The sequence below is a fragment of the Nuphar pumila genome, chromosome 12 (genome assembly GCF_984573655.1).
Source record: "Nuphar pumila chromosome 12, dmNupPumi1.hap1.1, whole genome shotgun sequence".
In the NCBI taxonomy this organism is placed as follows: Eukaryota; Viridiplantae; Streptophyta; class Magnoliopsida; order Nymphaeales; family Nymphaeaceae; genus Nuphar; species Nuphar pumila.
In genome coordinates, this window is record NC_143260.1 from 18,972,026 (window position 1) to 18,995,455 (window position 23,430).

Below are 23,430 nucleotides of genomic sequence, written 5' to 3' on the forward strand. Positions count from 1 at the left end.
ATCACATCCAATGGATCTGTGTTCTGCTCATAAAGAGCTCATTCGAACTCGTGAAATAGGCTTGGCAAGCAATACAAAAAAAGTGTTTGGCTCAACTTAGTAATTAGTAAAAAAAAATATTTTACATATATATTAACTTTGCCCTACAAGCAATAAGTTCAATGTTCAAATCCTATTATTTTAGCCATGAAACAATGCATTTATTTTGTAAATGAGTCAGTATGAGCTTGGCTCAGTAGGCTTAAAGGCCAGATTCTATTAACACTCTCTGTTCGGTTTATTCAGCTCATTTACCAGCCCTAAATGGATCTGATGTACATTTTAGAAGATATTTACTACGTATATATCACTGCGTATGCTCAAGTGATGATAAATAAATGTCTTTCATGTAGGCTAGCTTTCCTTTTCGTTTTTTCTCCAAGTCAATATCACTGCAACACAATTTAGTCCAAGCAGTAAAATCATTTTTAAAAAGATTATTTATCGTAATTTCTACTCGGTTTCCTTCAAGCAGTGTGTTACCAAACATGTAATTTAACTGTTAAAAAGAGCCCCTCAAAGATCACATGAACATGAAACCGTTCCCCAAGCTTGCAACGAACAGTAAAGAATTACACGTGCACTATGAAACAGACCTTATGATTTTGATCATCAAACACTTGAAATACAACACTGCAAACAAAAGCATGATTCACTTCATTTAAACAGTATATCCATCATTGACATGCTTCATCAGAACACTCGCCTCGGCAGAGGCTTGGAAAATATGGAACCATCCCAGAAACTTGTCAGCTCAACAGAAAATTTTGAAGGACATGAGCTAGTTCCAAGGTACAAGATATAATCTCTCCTTAAGTATATATTCACAAAGCGAGCAGAGATGATACCATTTTGCTGAGATCACTGGATGCATCTCTTTGCCGAGAATATCAAATGCATCTCCTAGCTGAAACTCTCCATGCACAGAACCCAACATGAACATATAATGTGATGATTGAAGAAATATGGGCAAGCACCATCTCTTAAGCAACAGAGGTCACAATTTTCATGCTTCTCAGAATCAGAAGGATGAGATTGATATAACCTACAATTTGTCTATAGAATACCGTGAATCAGAAGTCTCCAAATCTGCAGGTTCAGATCCCATCACAAAGCTAGGAAATGCCAAGGTTATATCCCTGCAGAAAAGCAGAACAGAAGGCATTATTAATCAATGCATTCCAGAACAAGTTACAAGCCATTTAGGCATCACAAATACAAGTTAATGCAAATGGGGAGCTTTGCAGCCTTTCTTTGTGTATGATGGACAGCTTCAACTATGTTAACATGCAACTTTGCAACTTTGTATTTCCCATATTTTTCCACGTTTTCACAATTGCTTTCACTTTCCCTTTCAAGTTCTTAATATCCACACCATTTGATACAATAGATTATACCTACAATCTAGTTGGAATCTCATGATGCAAGTCATTTTGACTCAACCTAAACTTGTAGACGATTTAGTGGGAATCAATTCTTGGATCATGTTTTTTAAGGAAAAACATGCATTTCTGAGTCAAAAATTGATGCATTAACAACAATTTGCATTGCCAGAAAACCTGTACGCAAGTCAGATTCTGGCAATCCAAAAGCCAATTCCTACTAAAAAGAACATGTAGATTACATCTTCAATATTAAATGTCAATGTCGTCAGAATCCTATCGGACCCTGGATCGTTTTGAGGAATCAACCCATTCTGATTCTGAACTGAATCGAGCTGAATCAACTAATTTTCAACCAGCATATGACACGTGTCAGAAAAAATATTAAAACATATTAAAAAAACATTTTAAGCCTTTTTTTAAATCTATTTAAAAAATAAGCCAATTCAGTTTGTTTCATATCGATTTTTTGCCGATATGATATGAATCGGCAGATTCAAGCCGATTCGCAACGATACTGACAACATTAGTAAATGTAACATGGAAAACAAAAAAATAAAACAAATCAGGCTTTGCAAGGTTGATTGCAGGTATAACCGATTGTAGCAAATATATGTATATGTGTGTGTGTGTGCATGTATCATTCTGCAGATCAAGAACAAGCTGGAGTAGCATAAAGTGAGGGACAAACTTCTAGTACACGTCGACCACAGTGGCAACCATTTCCAGGATGACCACCCGGCCACAGAAATATACACTAACACAAGCACATGCATGCACACAAACAAGATGTCTTAGTAATTAGGTCATACTCAGTAAAACAAGTTTCTTCATATAGGCCTTAGGATTTATCAAAGATGTCGGGATTTTTACTTCTGCAATACTCACTTCAAGTATGGTAAAGTCATATTCTTTATCAAAGAAGGATTTTGTAACACAAACACTTTCCATTCCTCTTGATCAATCCTTCCATCACCTTTAGCGTCTGCCTGATCAAATGTCTGTAGCAGAATATGAAAAACCACACATGTTAAAACAGCATGACTTAAACCTTCATAAAATATCCAAGAAGATATCTATGGACAAAGTTATACCTTGTCAACAATTGTTTCTACGACATCATCTGAAAGATGTAAATCTGATTCATTTAGAAAAGCCAATACCATCTCTTTCAACTGCAAAATAATAGAAGTACCACCTAACCAGTAAGCTTTCACAAATTTAGGTGATTTAGGAAGGATACTCAAGCAGATGAATGCTGAGGACAAAAAAGACAAGAATCGAAAATACATTAAGAGGAAAGAACATAATAGGCAGCCATGGGTAGAGTAAAAGGAAGGAGGCAAGAGTTCCAATAGGGCGAAAAAAAAAGACAACTCAAATGCTCTCTACTTCTTGTCAATGGTTGGTAACTTAGTTCTATAAATTGGATGGTTCTGCAACTTCATTAGCCAAGATAATTCTGTATTCAAGCATCTGTTTGGAAAAAAGAAGTCTTGATATGAATGATTCTTCACCAACAGTTTACAGATTATCTATATGATACAGGAGGAAGACAAGATTAACTGTGAATATTAGAATGGTGATGTTACAGCTTAGGCTAGTCAGTACCTAAGTGACAACTCTTAAAAGTACTAGTCGGGGCCTAGGAGAGACTAGTCGACTTGGTCAATACCAGAAAAATAAAAAAACACAAAATTTATCAATAGAATATATAGACATAATTATACCTATATTTAGATATAATATATATATATAGATAGATAGAGAGAGAGAGGTGTATCATTGAACACCCTTCTCGGTCGATGCAAATCAGACACACACAAAAATAATGCCTTTTTTATCTTTAGTGGCATTCCCGCACGCTGCTAAAGACTCCCAAAGCTTTAGCGACGGTCGCTGAGCACCACTAAAGCTTTTTTTTTTGCACAAATTGGATGTGCAATGTTCATCCGACGCCATTCAACGTTACCTTGTTTTGTGTGTATGTATATATATATATATATATATATATATATATATATAGAGAGAGAGAGAGAGAGAGAGAGAGAGAGAGTAATGCCACGGTGCTCCGGGAGTACCTACTCCCACATACTAGAAATCATGGTTGTAGGTTGTATCTTCCCAATTAAACCTTATGGATGTACTCAACATAGTTTACTTGATAGGAATCATGCTTTAGATCATGTTTTTTTGGACATAAAAATAGGATTTTTTAAGTCATGACATTTTGAGACATTGTGGGCCATTGATTTTTAAAGGTCTTAAAAAACATACATGTATGTTATAATCACATGACCCAAAACTTTTTTCTACTAAATAGTGCTTATAGATCATATCTATAGGGTCTGATCAACAAAAAAAATTAAGAAATTTGAAAATCTAGAGCTTCTACTAGGTGGGAGTGGGTACTCCGGGAGCACCGTATATATATGGGGTTAATGTTTGCTACAGTTGATTGAATTTACAATCAACTTAGCAAACACTTTTTGTTTTTTTGTTGTCTTCCTCATATCTAACACCATAGATGTGATCTACAGGCTTTTTCTGGTGGGGACCCGCTTTTGGATCACAGGAACCCAACTTGTATACAAGTTTTTCGGAGATCCAAAAATTGATGGCAATGAATGCATTGATTTTTTTTTACTCATCAAATATGTTTTTTTGTCGAAAAATCATGATCCAAGGATCAATTCTCACTAAATTGACCATGTTGAATACATCTATGAGGTTAGATTGAGTCAAAACAACTTGCATCATGTGATTCCAACTAGGTTGTTGGTACAATCAACTGTAACAAATATATACCTGTATACACGTGCTTCAAGATGGTCAAACAAAAGAAAGGACAAGTATGTCCCTGCCTATGACAAACTAATCGCCTAGTCGGCAACTAGTTGTGCCCCTAGTCAGCCTACTAGAAGAGATTATAACTACATATATTACTTCATAATGACACTATTTAGATGTAAGATTTTTTTGTCAATTTTGAGATAATATGAATGTATTTAGTTATTGCTTCAGAAATTTGACTTTTAGGTAAAAGGATTTAAAATTTTCTACCTTAACTTCAGATTGGATATCATTTTACACGTATAGATCTATAAAATACTTTCTATGCTTAGCATATTTTTTTACTTTTTAAAAGTATCATGTAGTAGCTTAGTTGAAATTTCTTAGATTTGTAACATGTGATATCTTGCTGAAAAAGTATTTTTATTATTTCAACATTTAACATCTAAAGCAAGCTTATTAAGGTGTTTGGTGCAGACCGACAACGAGTCGGTTCGCGACCAAGACACTGAAATGAAATTCTATTGTAGAAGCAGTCAAAGTGAAATTTCAGGAATATGACATTGACTGATACTATTAGAATTCGCCTCAGTAGGTCACTGAATTTGAAAAAATTATCAATAGAGAAAACACAGACAACAGAAATATCTTTTCAACGAATCAAAAATCGTAATTTTTCAATATCAAGGTGCCAAGATATGATACAAATAACAGATCTGACTGACGCACCAGAAATACAGTCACCCAAATGACTGTACTCTTTGTTCGGGTCCATTTTTAGTGACTGTAAATACAAAATCTATCAGCAGACCGAACACAGGAAATGTTGGGGAGTTCGTTAGCTTTCCAATGAACCTAAGCATGCACAAAACAGATCTATATCTTAGGAGATACACTCCGATGTTATCGAGACTGGGTCAGACAGACCAGAATACAGAAACGCACAGCAAACACAAACGCACAAGTTTTTATTTCCGATTTTAATTTTAGGGTGATTTAAGTTTGACCTGCATGAAAAAGACACTTCTAATGGTGATTTCTCCAATTTTCAACAGCCCTTCCTCCGAAACCCAACTCCGATTAGACAATACTCAACTCAAACATGAAAGATATTCAACCACACAAGATTTTAAAAATAGCTTCACAAATCTGAATTCTTTCAAAGACACAGATTTCAAATATGGTGCAAACACAATCCAACTCTAACAATGATATGACAAATTCAAGAAGCAATAATAATATCCACAACACAAGTTTAACAAAGCAATCGGGTTCTAGCCAAATCGATGGAAACGAGAATTGGTCGGTTCAAGCCACAAACATGTTCCTTCAACTCCAATGGTCACAAGATAAGAAGTGCAGTCTAAAACTACCACCAAGGAACACACGCAGCACTATGGGTCACGAACAACAACAACGGTGCACTTCGAACAGCAATGGTGAATGTCTTTCAAGTCCAGCACAATGCCACGAGGATGGATGGCGTCCTACTCGGCTCCTCCAAGCTTGAACACTCCAAGTTCAGCTCAAAACACCATAATGGACCATTCTTTCTCCAAGCTTCTTCTTAAAAGTTTTTCAAATTTTTTCAAAGATGCAAAAGACCCCCCTGCAATTTTCTGGAGTTCTTTTAAAGAGGGAAGAAAGTGGTTGTGGCTCCCATTAGTCCCTTGGAAGGCCATCTCCCAAGAGGCCAATAAAGGGCCATATTTTGAATTTTTTGCCTTACAATCCTCTTGGCTGGCCAATGGAGAGCCCCCAAGAGTGAGAAGATAGTCCACCTTGGGCGGCACCTCGAAGAGGCCCAATGAAGATGGGCGGTGAGGTGGATGGATTTGATTGGAACCTTAAGTGGTCACCTCACACCTTAGCCAATGGCACTTTAAAAGAGTTGGCCAATAGGAGGGCTCCAACATAGATGGATTGGACCTCCAATATTCAAAACAAAATTGGATTCATTATTCGGATTCATGGTTGAAACGAAATATAAAACTACCTTTTTATCCCTTACACCCTCTAGTACCACAAATAGATCCTAACGAGCACTAGAAGTATCCGGACCCGTAGAATCCGACACTTATAAAAAAAAATAAAACAGAACAAAAAATACAAATATTTTTTAGTAATTCCAAAGTCACAAAAAAGTGGAACCACATATCAAAAAGAATTTTCAGAGATGAATGAAACAAAAATCTCATAAAATTAAATCATATAAAATGACCAAAATGCCCCTAAGATCCATTTGGACCCAAACAAGTCAAATTAGACTTGGATCTTTCATGGTAAAACTTCCCGAATCGGGTCTTCAAAGACGGATCGCTCTCCTGCTCCTTGCTAATATCCAAATGCTCTAGATGGTCTGCATCAGTGTTGCTTTTGAATGTTTTGTACTTTTGCTGAGTGTATATTTGTATGTTATTCTCTTAAGCAATCTCGAGTTTTTTTTCAAAGAACGTTATTGATTATGATTTTTATTTTCAGAAGCTTTTTTTTTTACCTCAATCAATTATCAGTATTTTTCATATAATTTCACATATCGCTTCCTAAATGATTTTCCATACTGCTTCCTACTTGTTTCCAGCTTCCCGAATCCTCTAAAGCGGACCACTTGTTGATTCTGATCCTTATACTATTTCCGGATTTCGATTCTTGTTCTAGCAACTACAGCTCAAACAAAACTTGCCCTGACTAGCACTGACCTAGTAGATTACTGGACTAGCCGTAGGCATGGACCTGTACGTCCAAGTGGGTTAAATAATTAACCACATTTCCGACATTGATAGCACAGTTTTTAGCAATAACACAACCACAAGTTAAAGTGTGAAGATAGAATCCTAAGAATATGGATTAAAAATGCCACTCTTTCTTAATCTACTTAATAAATCATGATAAAAACCTTCACAATATTAAAAGGTACAAGGCATCATGCAATAGCAAATGAAAAGGTCATCAAATTTTAAAAGATTAATTTATTACATTATTAAATACTTTAAGAGGTAAGGAGAAGAAGCGGTTGAATGTGAAAATTAAAAACATTTAAAGTTGAAAGTTCATAGATGCTGTATTTACCTCCTCACGCTCAATGTAACCAGTGTGCCTGAGATCGTACAATCTGAATGCAACTGCCACAAGTTTTTCTCAAATCATGAGCATAAATATATTTATCTTGAAACAAAGATGAAGAGCTATCTCAGAGAAAAAAAAGCTGTATCTTTTAAATTCTGTTGTCAATTGTGTATTTTACATTGCATGACATGTGAGAATAGAGCTGTAATTGGGTTGGTATGGTAAGGATGGGTTCAATTTGGATGTAAATCAGATCAGGTCTTTAAATTTTGGAATGCAATATGTTTGGGAACAAAATCAGTTCAGTTTAGGTTTACAACAGTACACATTTGGTAGGGGTCAGTGGGTTGGATAAACACAATTTAAACAAAGGTTGCCTGACTAGGAAGCAGAAGCAGGAAGTGGAAGCGAAAAGCGATGCATTTTAAAATGTATAGGAAGCGGGAAGCAAGGAATAAAAAAAACAATATAAGAATTGAATGAGAATAAAAATGGAACCCAAATAAAAACTAAAATAAAGGTGACTATTCTTAAATTTCATGATTTTTTAGTGTAAGAATTAACTTTTTAACAAAATCTAAAAATGATGACTGCCAATTTAGAGAAAGCACATGGAAGTGAGTGAGAAGCGTGAGAGGAATCATATAAAAAACATGAAAAGTAGAGTGAGAAAACATATAAGAAGAATAGATGAAGTGTGTGAAAAGCATAGGAGAAGTGTGGAAGAATCAAGATTCCGATCAAGTTTCGGAAGTGAGGAGTATCGCGCTTCCGAAACGAGTTTTCGGGAAGCGGACTTCCCACCTATCTAAGAAGCTTCCGGTAACTCTGATCTAAACCAAGAAAACATAACTGAAAACCCATGGGTCAGTGGGGTCTAAAGCTCGAATCCATTAAAAGTAGCCTGATTCTTTGGTGTGAAATTCAAGATCCAACCCCATTTGTACTCGGTCGATTTTTATAAGTGACCATATTGGTTCTTTTCAATATGCATCTGAGCTAACCCAATTTTTTGCCTCAACCAGCTTGTACCTGAGGCAGTTTACAACTGTACTCATAACAACCTAGACCAAGGACCCACCATACATACCTAAATGGCTTAAAAAATCGAATAATAAAAACTTCAATAGTTTAAACCCTACATAAATCAGTTCTGATCTGCGCTAACAGGTTCAACTCCTCAGTCCAGATCTGGTTTACCAGACATGGATACACCCAAGGTGTCAAACAAAAAGTTATGCTCCGAGTAAAAGCAGAACGAATCAATTGGACACAAAATTGAATCTGTGGTCCCACATAGGAATTAGGCCAACTTAGGAAAACACCAGGTGTTGAAATTGAATCCCAGGGTCCAATGATGGCCAATCACAGATGCATGCAATAATTGCTGAGAAGTCAAAAGGAAGACGTTAAATTTGTATGCACACATCATAGATATGTGTGGAAGCATAATATACATTGTTATTCATAAGCACAAGGATGTTAGATAATTAGTATCAGTTCCTTTTGAGTGCACAAGCATGATCCGCAGCCAACAGAAAAGATTTAGGTCCACATAAGGTACAGATTTCCAAGTGTCTTAATTTGGTGCCTCGTAATACATGTAATCAAGAAATAATCCCATTCAATGTCATACAAGCTGAGAAATAAATGAGAAACCAAAGTCAAAGGGGAAAATCCTTCAGGAAAAATATATAAATAAATATCGGGTGTAATCATTTGGCAGTATCTGATAACAAGAAGCAGACAGGACATTGTCCACAGAACTCAATCAGTCCAGACTGACCAGATGAGACATAGTCAAGGTTGATCATGGGCCATTCTCACAGAGCCAAGGTTTGGAGGCCCAAACATAGAGTAAAGATAATAGGCACTGGTTTCCCATGGGTCATCATCTTGTGCCGACTTTGGTTAAAGCCTGATGAGAATCCCAGTTAGCCTCCCTTTCTGAAAAGGTAATAAAGCTGAGTAGAAAAGAAAACTTGTTTGAATTGGTCAGGTGGGATGAGCAACCACAGATGAGAAAGTAGAAGCTGTGATTGTTGGTTAAAGATCAATCATGTGACCAAGAATTACAGGATTCAAGGGATGAGTGTTCTCAAGTGAGAATCACAATCACAGTTTGCACCTTTTCATGTTTCAGTAAACTTGAGAAAGTGATGTGCTTGTGATTTGCAATCACAGGATCTTGAGAAAATCCAAGAATCACAAGGCATTGCGAACATGCCCAAAAAATAAAGGAATTATCAGTTAGTGGCTTCCCCAACAAGCATTTCAAGTCCATAACTGGCCCATGAGCCATTTGGTGGCATGGCCCATTCAAATTACACAAGCTTTAGCTTACCTGAGTCAGGCCAATTTATTCTGGAAGTGGCACCATGGTATACATAGCTAATTTGCTTGTAACTCAAAAGTAGTCACTCAGAAATAATAGAAATACTAGCAACTATCATATAACTCAGAACAAATGCAAATAAATCCATGTTAAAAGTAACAATCTAACAAATAGGTATTCATCATACAAGAGTTTACAGAATGATAATGAGATTGCAAAAAATGGCCTTGTTAAAGAAGAAAAATCACCTACATGCAATTTTTTCAATTTCAGGAGTATTTGGGTGAAAGATGCTCAGTGATCTGACGAATTCTCCAAACTCAATAACCCCATTGCTCTTGACATCAAACAGATCAAATATCTGAAAGCATTAGACATGATTAATGACACCAAAGCAGCAGGAAAAAATTGCAAATATGTCAAATACATATGAATGTGCAAATACATCCAAATAACACTGTAAAAGCCAACTTTCAAGAAAATTGACAAAAATTTTTTACCAAACACAGGTTTTAAGTATAAAACACAGTTTTGCAATTTATATTTATGAACAACACGAACAGACTAACTAAACCATTTCATGCAAGGAGCTATCTTCATGGAGTCATGACTTGGATATAGGAATACAGATGCATGTAGCCATGTGTCATGGAGTCACCATGTGCTCAAACACCCAATACCAACAGCAGTGGCATTTTCTGTCTTTTTTTTCTTCTAATTTTCTGTTTTTTTGGTGTACAAGTAGAATTTGATTCCATAACCTCGATACGTTGATAAAGACCACTAATATTACCAATGAAAGAGCCAACTAAATAAACCATAACTTCACAATGAACTACAAGAGATAAGAGGAATAAAAAAACTAGAGATTACACGATCTGCAAAGAGGTTTCTTTTGTTGCAGTTCCTGAAGAGAGCAAGCTGAAACTCTTCCTGTTTAAGAAAATCAACAGTCAACTATACTCAAAAGAGCATGCCACACAAGATAACAGATGATTATCTTTCCCAGCAAACAAAGGAGAAGGAATTAAAAATGAAGAAAAAAGACAGTGATCAGGCCATAGGAGATTACCTTGTGAACGAGCCCATCATTGATAATAGAACTGCTTAACTTCTTAAAAAGTTCATACAAGGCCTCCACTTCACTCACATTAACTGCAGATAAAAATGTTTGCAGATTAGAATCCTGCCAATTTATGGATAAATTTAGCAGCAAAATTCCAAACCCTTATTCACATGGAGACATACTAATACTTTTAGCCATGGTGTATTATTACTCTAATGTCCATGGATGAAGATTATGCCACAAGAACTCACTACAACGGCAACAAACTGAAGAAGAAATCTCACACTGTTTGGCTTGGCACTGAACAATTAGACAATTAAAAGTACATATTTTCTGAGGTATGTTACAAAAGAGACTTCCAACACACAATTGACTGAGCTTAAGTAGCGGATACAAGGCTGGTCAAAGAATCAGCCGACTGACTGAGAAATATACAAATCGCAACCACAAAGGAATACAACTGCACAACTCCAGATTGACTAAAAACAGAAGAGAAGGTTAACTTACAAGATGTTTCAGCAGCAAGAACACTAGGATCCTCATACCCAGGTGGATTTTTCACACGTTTTGAGAAGATACAGCCCATAAGAAATAAGCACCAAAGACAAAATCAACGTATTTGAGTGGTCTCCTATGATAGAATAATATTGTTAGTTGGCATGATGAAGAGCTTGATGGATAAGTAAATCTCACATGGCTGAATTCGAGAAAAAAATACACAGATGATATTGATAGCCAACCCACATTCTACTGAGTAGAGATGCATGGCAAAGTTCAAAAATGTTGGTTCTGGACATCTTGTAAACAAAACAATGAAAAAGATAAAAAATAAGAAAAACACTAAAAACGAAAGATACCATCCAATTCAGGAGCTACGTTTGTTTGGAAAATTCTGTTCAAAAAATTCTGAAACAGTGAAAATCCAGAGAAGCATGAAAAAGTAAAATATGCATTTAATGGTTCCACAAAAAGATCAAATTCTAAGCATATTCACTCAGATGTTCTTGAATCCATCAACAAAATACTTAACAGAAACACATGTACTTCCAATATTACTGCAATACTACAAGGCAAGACAACAGAATTATGAAAAAGTATTTATCTTCATGCACAGTAATACCTAACAAACACTAGAAGCGCACAAAGAAGAACAAAAATACAAAAATTAAATATAACTAAAATATACATAAAAAATCCTTCTTGGGTTTATAGTGGTGGGAGCCAATTGTAAACACGTGCATCATTCACAAACTAACAGTTTGTAACAGTCATGCTTCTAACTTCCTGTTATCAGAACAGGGTACCGTGTGGGAATTTTGCATATGTTAATTAAGGGTCCAAATGAAGTCTGGGAAATAAAAATAATTACTACGATCAACCGAAAAAGGATATAAATGAATTACTAATAAGAAGAACAATTCAACAAACAAAATAGTTAAACTAACTACAGTCAACGACCAGTCATCAAGATCAGAAAGAGAGAGTAATAAACTAATAATAACAATGCTAAAGATGGCGGGAGAGAGTAAACTGGTTTAACTAAGCATTCCAAAAAACAAAAATTAATCAGAAAAAACATTAATTTATACACTACAAATTTCAAATTATCCACCAAGCATAAATTCAAATAAGAAGGAAAAAAACAGAAATCCAGAAGAAGAATTTTACGAAAAGTTCATTTTCAGAGATCATGAAGAACGTAAATTGGAAAACTCTGGCATCATATATCATTCGGAGACGAAGGTTTCGCCGAAACAGGATCCCGAACAAGATCAAGAGACGGAAAAACTCGTTTTTCCGAACGAAAATTTCACAAAAGAAAGAGAAAAAAATAGCAGGCAGGAGAGAGAGATGGGGAGCAACCAGGTCTCCGGAGAGCATTCCTTCTGGCCTGAATCGATAATCTTGAGTCCGCCGGATTTCTTCTTTTTTCCTCACCAAGCGCCTCTGAAACTTCCCGGGGATTTCGTCCTCTCTCTCTCTCTCTCTCTAGCTTTTAAGTCGAGCGCTCCGCCAACTTTGGCGCTCGTGTTTGTATTTATAGCCTCTCCCCCGCCCCCTCAGGCTATGGGTGTTTTGACCCGTGGGACCAGACACGGATCTGATTTGAGGTGCTGAGCAGGTCCGGTTATTTTACCAAGTTCAACATCAACCAGGCCTGGGTCCAATTAAACCCATTAAGAGAAACCATACCCAGGTCATATAAGGATTACATGAACCAGACCTGAACCGTACCCGGTAAAATAATATTTTGTATCGTCTTAACGTTGAAAGTTTGTGGTACGTTTACATTGGAACTCGGGTCATGAAATTTCACAAACCATACCTGGTTCTATATATTAATTGAATTCTTTGGGTCTGATCCGGATGTTAATCAGACCTCCATCTTTATCACCAAACCCTAACTCTAAGGTTTGATACGGGTCAGGTCTGGATCAAACCTGACCAGTTGACACCCCTAATCCCACAATGCACCAAACCATCCATATGTTGGTACGTTTTCATAGATTATCTCGATCACTGTTCTAGTTATTAGTTAGGGATGTAAGTGAATTGGATTTTATCCGATAACTAATCAATTTTAATTTTGTTTAGTTGTATTTGGTAAGCCCAAACTCCATCCAGTTATATATGGTTTTGATTTTTTGCAGCCGATTCGACAAATATCCAAATTTGATGGATATTTGAAACATGTAAACTGTGGATCTGGTTAGAGCTTTTCGCCATCTGAATTTGATTCCGTTTAGCAAACATCCAATTAGTCTAGTATGGTATCAGTCACATCCAATATGAATTCGAACAGTTTACATCCCTCGTTCTAGTTATGAAGGCAATAATAGCCTTACCTTTGTGGTCAGTGCCGATTCTACCCCTTGAATTTGGAGCTGGATCGGACTCAGTCCTACTTTGGTTGTGGCCAGGGTTCATCAGTTTGCCAAATTGGACGCTTTTCCTTGTTGGGCTACTTTCCTATCTTATTGTACGGCTAATTTGATATGATTTTCTAAAAACCCTATAATTTTTTATATTCTCACGATATCTAAAATCACAAATATCCAACATTTTTAAGATACTTTTACCCTTCACACCAGTGAATTTATGTATTTTTATGATAAAATTATATTGCCTGTCAAATATGTTGTACACCCACTTAAATTTAGAATTGCAAGTTTTTTCATGCAAATTTAGACTTAAAAAACTCGCATAATTTTTTTTTTTGTAAAATCCCAATAAAACTGAAACCACAAAATTCACAAATATCATATTCTTTTGCATATAATAAATATTTTTGCATAAAAATATTTGCGAAACAACTCTCACAAATAACATACTTTCGCATATATTCTAAAACCACATAAATTTATGTGTGAAACTCCACTTAAAGGGAGCCAACAAAATCACAAATATGCTACTTACATATTTGCAAAAATTTTATTATATGTAATTTTCTTAATAGTTATAATTTTATTGATTCATATATATACTCATTTTTTTTCTAGGGTTTCTTCTCATTTGTGCCAGCAAAGAATTTCTCTATAGAACCCTTGTGACAATTCATGCATTCTAAGGAGATCATGATATCATCCTTGTGATCAACTTCTCTATCTACAATTTTGAAATGTGAGTTCCATACAATATATACATATATATCCTCATGTGTATTTCCTAATATATTGCGGTATCATCCTTGTGATTGACTTTTGTTTAATATTTACTATGTTTATGGTTTTTTCATAGAAATATATATTATTGTAGATGATTTATGATTTGTTGTTTGTCCTTTAGTTAATATTTGTTATTCTTTTGTTAGTGTAATGGGGCTAGGGTTAACTGCACACAAGTATTAAAAGGGCTAAAGTATACTATTGTGGTTGTTGTAGGTAGTCAATGATGACATCGGAATAGGCTAAAGTATACTACCGTAGGTCTGATTACACTAATTGAAAATCTATAATGGTCTCCAAAAATATTACTTTTAAGGAATTTGCATTTTTGATGTCTCGTAAAATCAGATATATGGCTTTGACCCTCCGATATAGTTATTCTCCAAACAACTAAGAAATGTGGATAGATATTGAAAATGATGATGATGTAGAATCGATGTTATTTAGTGGTGATATTTAATTGAAAATATGCAAAGTTAATAAATGAGCAGTTAAACAAATAGTAGTTGATCAATAAAATGATGTAAATCTCATGGAGAATATGCATATATCTCAGGCACCATCTATCGATTTGAGTCCTTTATCGATTATCCAATTGTTTCAAACTATGAACGATATTGATGTTGTACATGATTAACAGATCACTGAAAAGGATGTAGAACCATATGGGTAAACTAGTGCTAATGATCCTCATCGCAGTAATCTGAATGATATGCAGCATTTTCGAGTATACAACAATGTTAGGTACAAGTTGTAATTTTGATATAATTTATGATTGAGATGTAGGTGTAATGAAGAATATGATATTTTGATGGTTAATCTTGAATGTTGAAAATGCAAGAATAATGCATGCATGAAAGCAAATGAAGTGATATATACAATGAATTTTGGTGTAGTTGATGAAATGGAACAGTCAATTAATGACAACAGTGATCATGTTGACAATGCATAATCAGATAATATCGATAATGATGAGTATACCATGTCAATAGGAGATAGTGAAAGCAATAAAAATGATGCGCCAATGGCATTGGAGAATGTGAACCCTTTGTTCTTGTTTAATGGGTTCTCATACAACGAAAAGAAATTGAAAAACATTAAAGTAGAGATATTTGATTTGTATGAGCAATTGCGTAATAAAAGGCTTAATGATTGTGAACAATTTCAATGGCTATCAACACACTCAAATGATCAAAAAATTGCTTTGGGCAAAAGGTTTAATAATCTCCAATAATGCCACGAGTTTTTAAAAGAACATGTGATTAAGAATAATTATAAAGTAAAATTCTTAAAGAGATGCAATAACAAAGTCACTATCATATACATGAGGAAGAACGCTGATATGACGGTTGATTGCCCTTAAAAGATCTATTGCATAAAGGTACGAAAAACAGGTTTCTTTCAAGTGAAGAGGTATGATAGCAAGGATACATGTGATGAATCATTGAGAAACCTTATAGTGGAGTAAGTGTTTTCAAAGTGGATTTCAAATGTTATTTATAAATGCATGCACGATAACCCAAAGATAACTCCAAGAGAAATCATGAATGACATCAGGCGTAAGGAAGGTATAGATGTTACTTACAAATAACAATCCTTCAAGATACTTCCCGCCTATTTGGATCATTTGATGAATGCTAATTGATGAACGCTAAGGTATATCAAGATCGATCGGAAAGATCGATATAAGTACACATTTTTTACTTGGTATTTTCTCATTTTACAGGTATGTAGTATATTTGTCATACAATATATGCAGTACTTGAGCAATAACTAGATATTGAACTTCACACGAGAATGTATTTATATATCAATTATTCACTAGTTTGAGATATTTATTGTAGTTAGTTGTTTGCTAATAAAGTGTTATTCTAGCAAGATGTCACAGATATAAGAAATTGTTTGATCAAGTTCTACAAATACATGAAAGAAATGACTTCCAAAGGTGTGAAAGATGATGAAAAGGAGAAGACATCAGTTAAAGAGGTGCCAAAAGAGTTTGTCCAACTAGATGAGTTGTGGACAATTATACACCATTGTAATAGATCAAGTTAAACTTACATTTGTAATTGGATTGATCAAGTTAAACTTTGTAATTAAATGGATCAAGTTAAACTTTGACTATAGCTTTATAATGAATCCCATGTATTGAATGTTACTTTATAATTGTTAAACTTCAAGTTATCTAATTTCGTGCAAACCAACTGTATTTAGTTTTATGTTGATCATATTGACTTGTCTATACATGGAGAAACAAATTGTTTGATTTTTGCCAATCAGTAGGATTTTCACAAATATACTTCGCGAGATTTCAGAACGTATATGCGAATAAGTATGATATACGCAAATGAGTTAAAAATAGTTGTCAAAATTAGTTGTCAGAAGAGAAGCAGGTTGGGGACCATTGGTTGGAGAGAAAGGACAAAAAAACCTTAGATTATGCAAAAATAAGAAGGTTGGGAACCACAACGGATTTATATATGATTTGAGAAATTCATAAAAATAAAAAATATCGCATATTTGTCATAATTTTATGATATCTGAAGATTCACAAATAATTTCATGTGAGAGTGTGCATTATATGCAAAAACATAAGCTATTTGCGAAAATAGTGGTAAGTATTATGTACATAAATTTATGTGATTTCAAGATATATGTGAAAGTATGTTATTGCAAGAGATGTTTTGCAAATATTTTTATTATATGCAAAAAGAGTATGATATTTACGATTTTGGTGGTTTCAGTTTCACCGAGATTTTGCAAATAAATTTATGTGAGTTCATAAGGTCTAAATTTGCATAAAAAATCTATGATTCCTGATTTAAGTAGGTGTTTGACATATTCGATGAGCGGTATAATTTTATTACAAAAATACCTAAATTTGCAACTGTGAAAAGTAAAAGTGTCATAACGATGTTGGATATTTATGATTTTGGACATCGAGAGAATATTGAAAATTATAGGGTTTTAGGGAATCACATCAAACTACCCATATAGTACGGTCATTTTCCGTTCCTATATATCTATCATAAAGCATGCCACAAGTTCCCATAACTTGTAATGGCTTTCCAGTTAAGTGAACAAACTCGGCCATGTTCTTTCTGTGTCTCATTCTATGGATTTCATGATTCATATTGGCTGTTGAAGATGAACCATATTCTTTTATCATTGAGGGTGTGGCATGGAGCCCATGCTACATCTCAGAAAATAAAGGATCTCATATATTCAGTTTTGAAATCCCCGAAACTGCATAAATCCCTAGATCTCTAGGCCGAATAGAGGGGAAGGGGGCGGGGGAACTTAATTAGGTCAGACTAGAGATCCAGGGATATGAGATCCTTGGGTCTTAACTTCCTAGTGGGGGGTCAGATCCTTAGATGTGGCACCTGCTATCAACAAACCTTGAAAATTGCAATAGTTATGTACACTCAAATAGAGGTGGATATATGGATGTAAACTCGTCGGATTTGGGTCGGATGTGGACATTACCAAATTTGACAAATTGGACATGTCTTAATTAGAGTCGGGTTCGAATTCGGACTTGGACAAGAAATTATTGAAACCAAACCTGAATCTGACCCAAAACCCACATAAAAAGGTGATTTGGATCGGATTCTTTATTAGTGGTTATAAGAGATGGTCCACAATTAATTACAAGCCCAGAAGTGCTTGGGTGGTCACTAGCCAGCACTAAATGTTGTTGATATGCTTTGAGGTCTGCTGACTGAGTTTTATGGGTGACTCTTTTTTCCTGAAAATGTATATGCCATATGGTACCATTGATAATCCGATGGGATCCCCGTTAAAAATAGAATCCTATTGTATAAAATCAAATTTGACCCGATTTCATTATCATATTCAGTTTTTTGTACTAAACCTAATTAATTGAGTTTGGGTCGGTCAGGTATCTGACCCAAACCCGAACCGTTTCACATCCCTAGGTGGATATTCGACCAGCACGGCAAACCTGACCTAACGCCCATTATAAACCGATGCGTCAAGTAGAATCCCCGACTCATTGACCACCCAACCAATTTTTTTATCAGGCTCGAGCATATGCCTCACTCTGGATTTCTAGGCCCATACACACACAACTTACATTGAGTTGGGGTGAGTTAGGCTCCTAATTGGAATAATATTTCACCTCTCAGATTAATAATCCAAACTTAACTCATCTTGCATTGAATTGAATGGGGAGAATGCTGTTTAGACTCGTGGGTGCTCAACTCCCTAATTGAAACTCACAAGAAGAGATTGTTTTGACGAAATCTGGCTCTATGGATGTATTCAGCCTGGTCAAAATAGTAGGAATTAACCCTTTAGTCTTATTTTATCGACGTAAATTAAAATGCAATTTTTGAAGGTTGGAAATTCAGTATATTGTAGGCCGTTTGATTTTTCAGCACCAAAAAACCTGACATACACAACAGAAAAGCATTATTCTAAGTACTGATTTCTTTCAAAAAAAAAAAAAACATCTAGACCACATCTAGGGGTTTAGAAGTATAAACAAATAAAAAAATAAAAAAATAAAAAAAATATATATGTAGGCCTTCACTCCTGAGTTGGGAATAACCAACATTTTCCCATTTGAATCCATGGCCAATCATTTGAGAATGTCAAACTTTATGATGATCCACTTAGCTAATTTAATGGTATGTTTGGATATGCAAGCCTTTCACAGCCCGATTTTGATGCATGGGAACCAGGCCTTCCCAAGTCTGGACCATATCTGAGTCCAATCTGCTTAGAGCCCCATGTTCATATCCAGGTTCCAGAAAAATGATGGGTTATTGGGAAATGAAGGTTTAGTTTGGCTATCGTTTTGGGTCTGATCAGGAACCCAGATTGATTTATATATATACTGCATGTCTATGTTGGTATACTCTTTAAAAAAAAAAAAAAAGGAAAACTATTTTAGTCTACTAAGCCTGAGCATTTTACTTTTCTTCAGTTAAAACATTTTTTCCTTCTAGTTGACAAGATACCATGCAAGCTACTTACTGAGCCTGACTCCCTAGGAAATAAACCCAGGTAGTTCATCAACTCCCATGCGTTACGGGGACTAATTGTCATAGGAAAAGAACATTTTACTTATGAGAAGTTTTTATATGATAATTTTTTTTTAAATGAATTTTTTTTTACTTGTTGTAGCATGAGAAAAATAAAATAGAAAATGTTAGAACAATCAGAGACAAGTGTGGGGGAGGAGAGAGGGTGGTGGCGGTGGTGATTTCGTCCCCTCCTTCAGGAGCAGAGAGCCAAGCTCTTGCCTTCACTCGGTTGCAGGCCGATGGTGGTGGTGGTGGCGCTCAACTTTCGAGCCACTGAGCTAACTCCCTTCAGAAACTTTAATTTATGAACTGGTGAAGACAAATATCGATCGACCGAATGCAAGAAACCATTGGCAAGGACAAGAATCCAACCGATGTCTGCGACAATGACAACCGATTCAACCAGATAATTCTCAACTTGGATGCACTTGGGCGACGAGACCTTCATTGACAAATCGTCTAGATCATCTTGATCATCACCACCAGTCCTTGTCAGTTGCGGCTGCGAGGGATTGAATGCGAAGGAGAGGAGGATTCCAGAATCGGAACCTGCGTAGACTCTCGCCATATATATCAGTGAACGGATGGAGAGTGGGGAATAGGGAGAGATGAAGCCCAGAATCCGAAAGAACTCGACCTTGAGAGCTTCTAGAACTGTTCAATCGCCGAACTCTATAACTCTCGCCATATATATCAGGAGTGTGTACGTGTGTTAGGGTTCGCAAACACCCATTGTCCATATGAGGAAGAGGGAGTGTGTCGGTGTGTTGAATCAATTTCTTTTTTTGATATAAAAATTATACATTTTAGAAAAACTCTCTTTGAAAATTTCTCTCAAGAAGAACCGTAAAAAATACTTTTTCCTTTCCTACCTTTTTCTCACTTTCAAACGTGCCCTATGAGTAATTTGCGTATCCTTACTTCAAGTATGAGCTGGTATTGACAGTATTACCTTTTAGTATTTTATTACATGTTTCATAAAGCAAATCCCATAAATGTAATAGATATATATGGATACAACAGGGAGAAGTCATTGGGTCTACGAAAAACTTTGTTTTTATCATTTGAACGTCTGCACAAAGTTACCTCTACTTTGAAAGGTTGGTGAGTTCCCACCCATTCCTCCTCCAAGCGGGCAGGTTATATGTTCCCCCATGAACACGCACTGTAGCTACAGTGCGTGTTCCGGGGGTGCACACGCAACACCCTCTCCTCCTCCAATGATGAGGTATAACACGAGTAAGACATAGGGATTCTCTCTAATAGATCTCTTTTGCATAGTAGCATACCTTGAACTTTGGGATATAGAAGAGAGCCCCCGACGTGGAAGATACAATTGTTGCTAAAAAAAAAGAGAATATATATATATATATATATATATATATATATATATATATATATATATATAAAGTAATACTTTTTGTTGAGATTGACATTAAGGCAACATTTGGCACCCAGTTCAGGACTCAGATCAGGTCATGCTGAACATGAGCGTTTTTGCTCATTCCGATTTGCATTTTGAAATGCTCAAAAATCAACAAAACTAAGTGGCATTCATCCAAAATGCAAACAGACGGCCACGATGTCGGCATGAGCAAAAAGGCTCATGTTAAGCATGACCTGATCTGCTTCTCAAGGACTCAGGAAGGTCTTCTAGGATGTGAGCCCCATGTTTTCTAGCTGAGGAGTTTGAAAGCCTTAAATAAATCTCCTTCCCATCTAGAATTGTGATTTTAAAATCACATTTCTAGAAGGAGAAAAAAGCTTCATGCAGTATGAAGAAGCGGGAGGCCCATTTTTTTCATCGTCAGGATGGAGCGGGAAGGACGAGCTTGGACATTGCTGTCCAAGCTTATTAGGTTAATTGCACCATATGCCATATAAGAAAAATGCTGCATTAGGGTTTATTGCATTCTGCAAGTCATGTTTGGTGTTGTAGAGGCTTCGTCTTTGTCAATCCTTTCCTCCTCGACACCGTTCTTCATGATAGAAAATCATCGACGACAGAACCGCGAGTGGCTGGGTGAGCTTCAGAGTCTCTCTCTCTCATTACAAGGTCACATTTGGCTCGATGGCTAGCCGATGTATCTTTTCTGGGTTTTTTTGTTGTTTTTGCAGTTTTTCTATTTTCCTTTTTTTTCTGTTTGCCTCATTTTTTGTTCCCTAAAAGAGGATGTCTATACAAATGTTGCATAATCCATCCTGATGAGGTAGGTATTTGCAAGATTTTGATTTTAGAAGGCTAAATAATCAAGAATCATGGTCATTGGAGAGAGATTTTATTTTATACCGTTTTCCTATCTTTATTGGATTTTGGCATAAACAGTGACCAGTTTGATGAAATCTGTTGATTCCGTTATGTTTAAGGGTTATTAATGGCTCAGATGCACTCTATTCATGTTATTTTTTCATTGGGGCATCTATTAAAATCCAGCTTGGCTCCTATTTTGGCATTCTGAAGGAGTTTTGTTAAACTTTTTGAGGCGGTATTATGGGCAGTAACTGGTGTTCAACTGTATGTCTGATATGCCTATCAATTGGGTGGATTCTGGTTGTATTTGAGTAAGGGGGCTATTGATTGTGTTTGTGATGTGAAATCTTGCAATTTTGTTGAGTTTTCTTGAGAATTGTGTGTTATATTTCTGGCGGTAAACGTGCATTTGCTATATCAGGCAAAAGTATCACTATAATGCAAAAAATGTTTGGAAAGCATGAACGTATCTTTTTAAACAAATTGGTTTGTGTTGGTACATCTAACATAGATACACTGCATTGGCTAAATTTTGGGTTTGTGTTTGCAACAACATACTTAAACGCACTTTTTTTTTTTTTATGGATAAAAAGTCTTGAATTTTGGGCAGTTTAAAGATGTCGATAAATTTAGGTTGAAAGGACTTGAGTTTCCTAATGAATGTGATATTCTCTTTGGGGTACCACTGCTATGGCTCAAGATATTTTGGCATCATCCAAAGTTCCTTATCTAAGAGTGGAGGTTCCTACTACTCAAAACAACACTTGTACAAGCATAGGATTAGATGAGCTTGAGGAAGAGAAGGACGCTCTTGAGGACGCTCTTGACGCTACTATTCCTATCAATAGTGCGCTACCTACGCGACGCCGTAGGGAGTCCATAGCGCTATCAAATTTAGATGATGCTAAGAACAACACACGTTATAGGAGGAGATCTAGTAAAAATTAGATGGTTGACATCCAGAAAAAATGTATGAGGTAATCATTGATAGATGAAGTAATGCAAAGTTTGGCTTTATAGGTCAAGCAATCGAGCTTCCTGAGAGGATGAAGGGTTTGGAGGGACACGATGCTCTTCACATATTTGTCTATAGACTCTTTAGTAACAAGGAGAAAACCAAAGTATTCCTGGCACTTCAGAGTGAAGAAAATAGGCTGGTTGAAGGATGAATATGACAATCGTTGATACATTGATTCATGGCCTTGTAATAACTTCAATACTTTTATGGTTTGTGTTTATTAGAACTTTAGCACTTTAATACTTTTATGGTTTTGATGCTTTGATACTTTGATTTGTGGCTCTTTACAACCATTGATTTATGGGCATGTAATAGCTTTGATACCTTTATGGTCTCTTTTATCATATTATCTTATGAGTTGTATATGTTTATTATGAAATGATTTGTGTAAAATTTTCATCAAAACCCATCCCTATTTCAATCCTTTCTGCCCTGTCCCTTGTCTATTGAACCACCTCTGCCTTTCTCTTCATCCCTACCTCTTGATGATTGAGCGATTGTGGCTAGGGCAGCCGATGATGGTTTTCTAGAAAGTTCTTCACAAAGTAGTTTGATTGTAGGGCCAACCAACTTGTAGATCAACTTCCTCTAAGCCAATACATGTCATCCTCTTTTGCACCACGCATGTCATTCATCCCTACACCACCGATGTTGTTTTCTTGGTCTTTGAGTCACCGCCTAACATGCATGATGTGGAAGCAAAAAGTGCATGCTGCCTACTATGGGTCCGAAATCATACTTTTGAAAACCTTTTATTTTAT

The 23,430-nt window shown here is 35.8% G+C and overlaps 1 protein-coding gene across 3 annotated transcripts; it reads right to left on the reverse strand.

The window, feature by feature from the left end:
- Nucleotides 1-673: 673 nt before the first annotated feature.
- LOC149820203 (calcineurin B-like protein 7) lies at nucleotides 674-12,699 on the reverse strand. 3 transcript variants are annotated; one of them, XM_089982393.1, is made up of 9 exons: nucleotides 12,545-12,699; nucleotides 11,189-11,312; nucleotides 10,688-10,770; nucleotides 10,489-10,548; nucleotides 9,868-9,976; nucleotides 7,284-7,336; nucleotides 2,516-2,596; nucleotides 2,310-2,422; nucleotides 674-1,178 (listed from the first exon to the last, which is right to left on the reverse strand). In XM_089982393.1, exons 2-9 carry the CDS (start codon nucleotides 11,265-11,267, stop codon nucleotides 1,085-1,087), a joined length of 672 nt encoding a protein of 223 aa, XP_089838519.1. In that variant the 5' UTR covers nucleotides 11,268-11,312; nucleotides 12,545-12,699; the 3' UTR covers nucleotides 674-1,084. The 3 variants fall into 3 exon arrangements, with proteins under 3 accessions (XP_089838519.1, XP_089838520.1, XP_089838521.1); XM_089982394.1 differs by lacking the exon at nucleotides 10,489-10,548 and having other exon boundaries at nucleotides 12,545-12,693; XM_089982395.1 differs by lacking the exon at nucleotides 674-1,178 and having other exon boundaries at nucleotides 2,306-2,422.
- Between the last annotated feature and the right edge of the window lie 10,731 nt (nucleotides 12,700-23,430).

What these genes read in the sequence shown, in the direction of transcription:
- LOC149820203 (XM_089982393.1), bottom strand. Translation starts at nt 11,267, where the DNA reads ATGGGCTGTATCTTCTCAAAACGTGTGAAAAATCCACCTGGGTATGAG. An exon ending in GTTACATTGAGCGTGAGGAG is followed by an intron (nt 2,597 to 7,283) that starts GTAAATACAGCA and finishes ATTATTTTGCAG; the next exon opens with TTGAAAGAGATGGTATTGGC. An exon ending in ATGACTTTACCATACTTGAA is followed by an intron (nt 1,179 to 2,309) that starts GTGAGTATTGCA and finishes GCTTTTCTGCAG; the next exon opens with GGATATAACCTTGGCATTTC.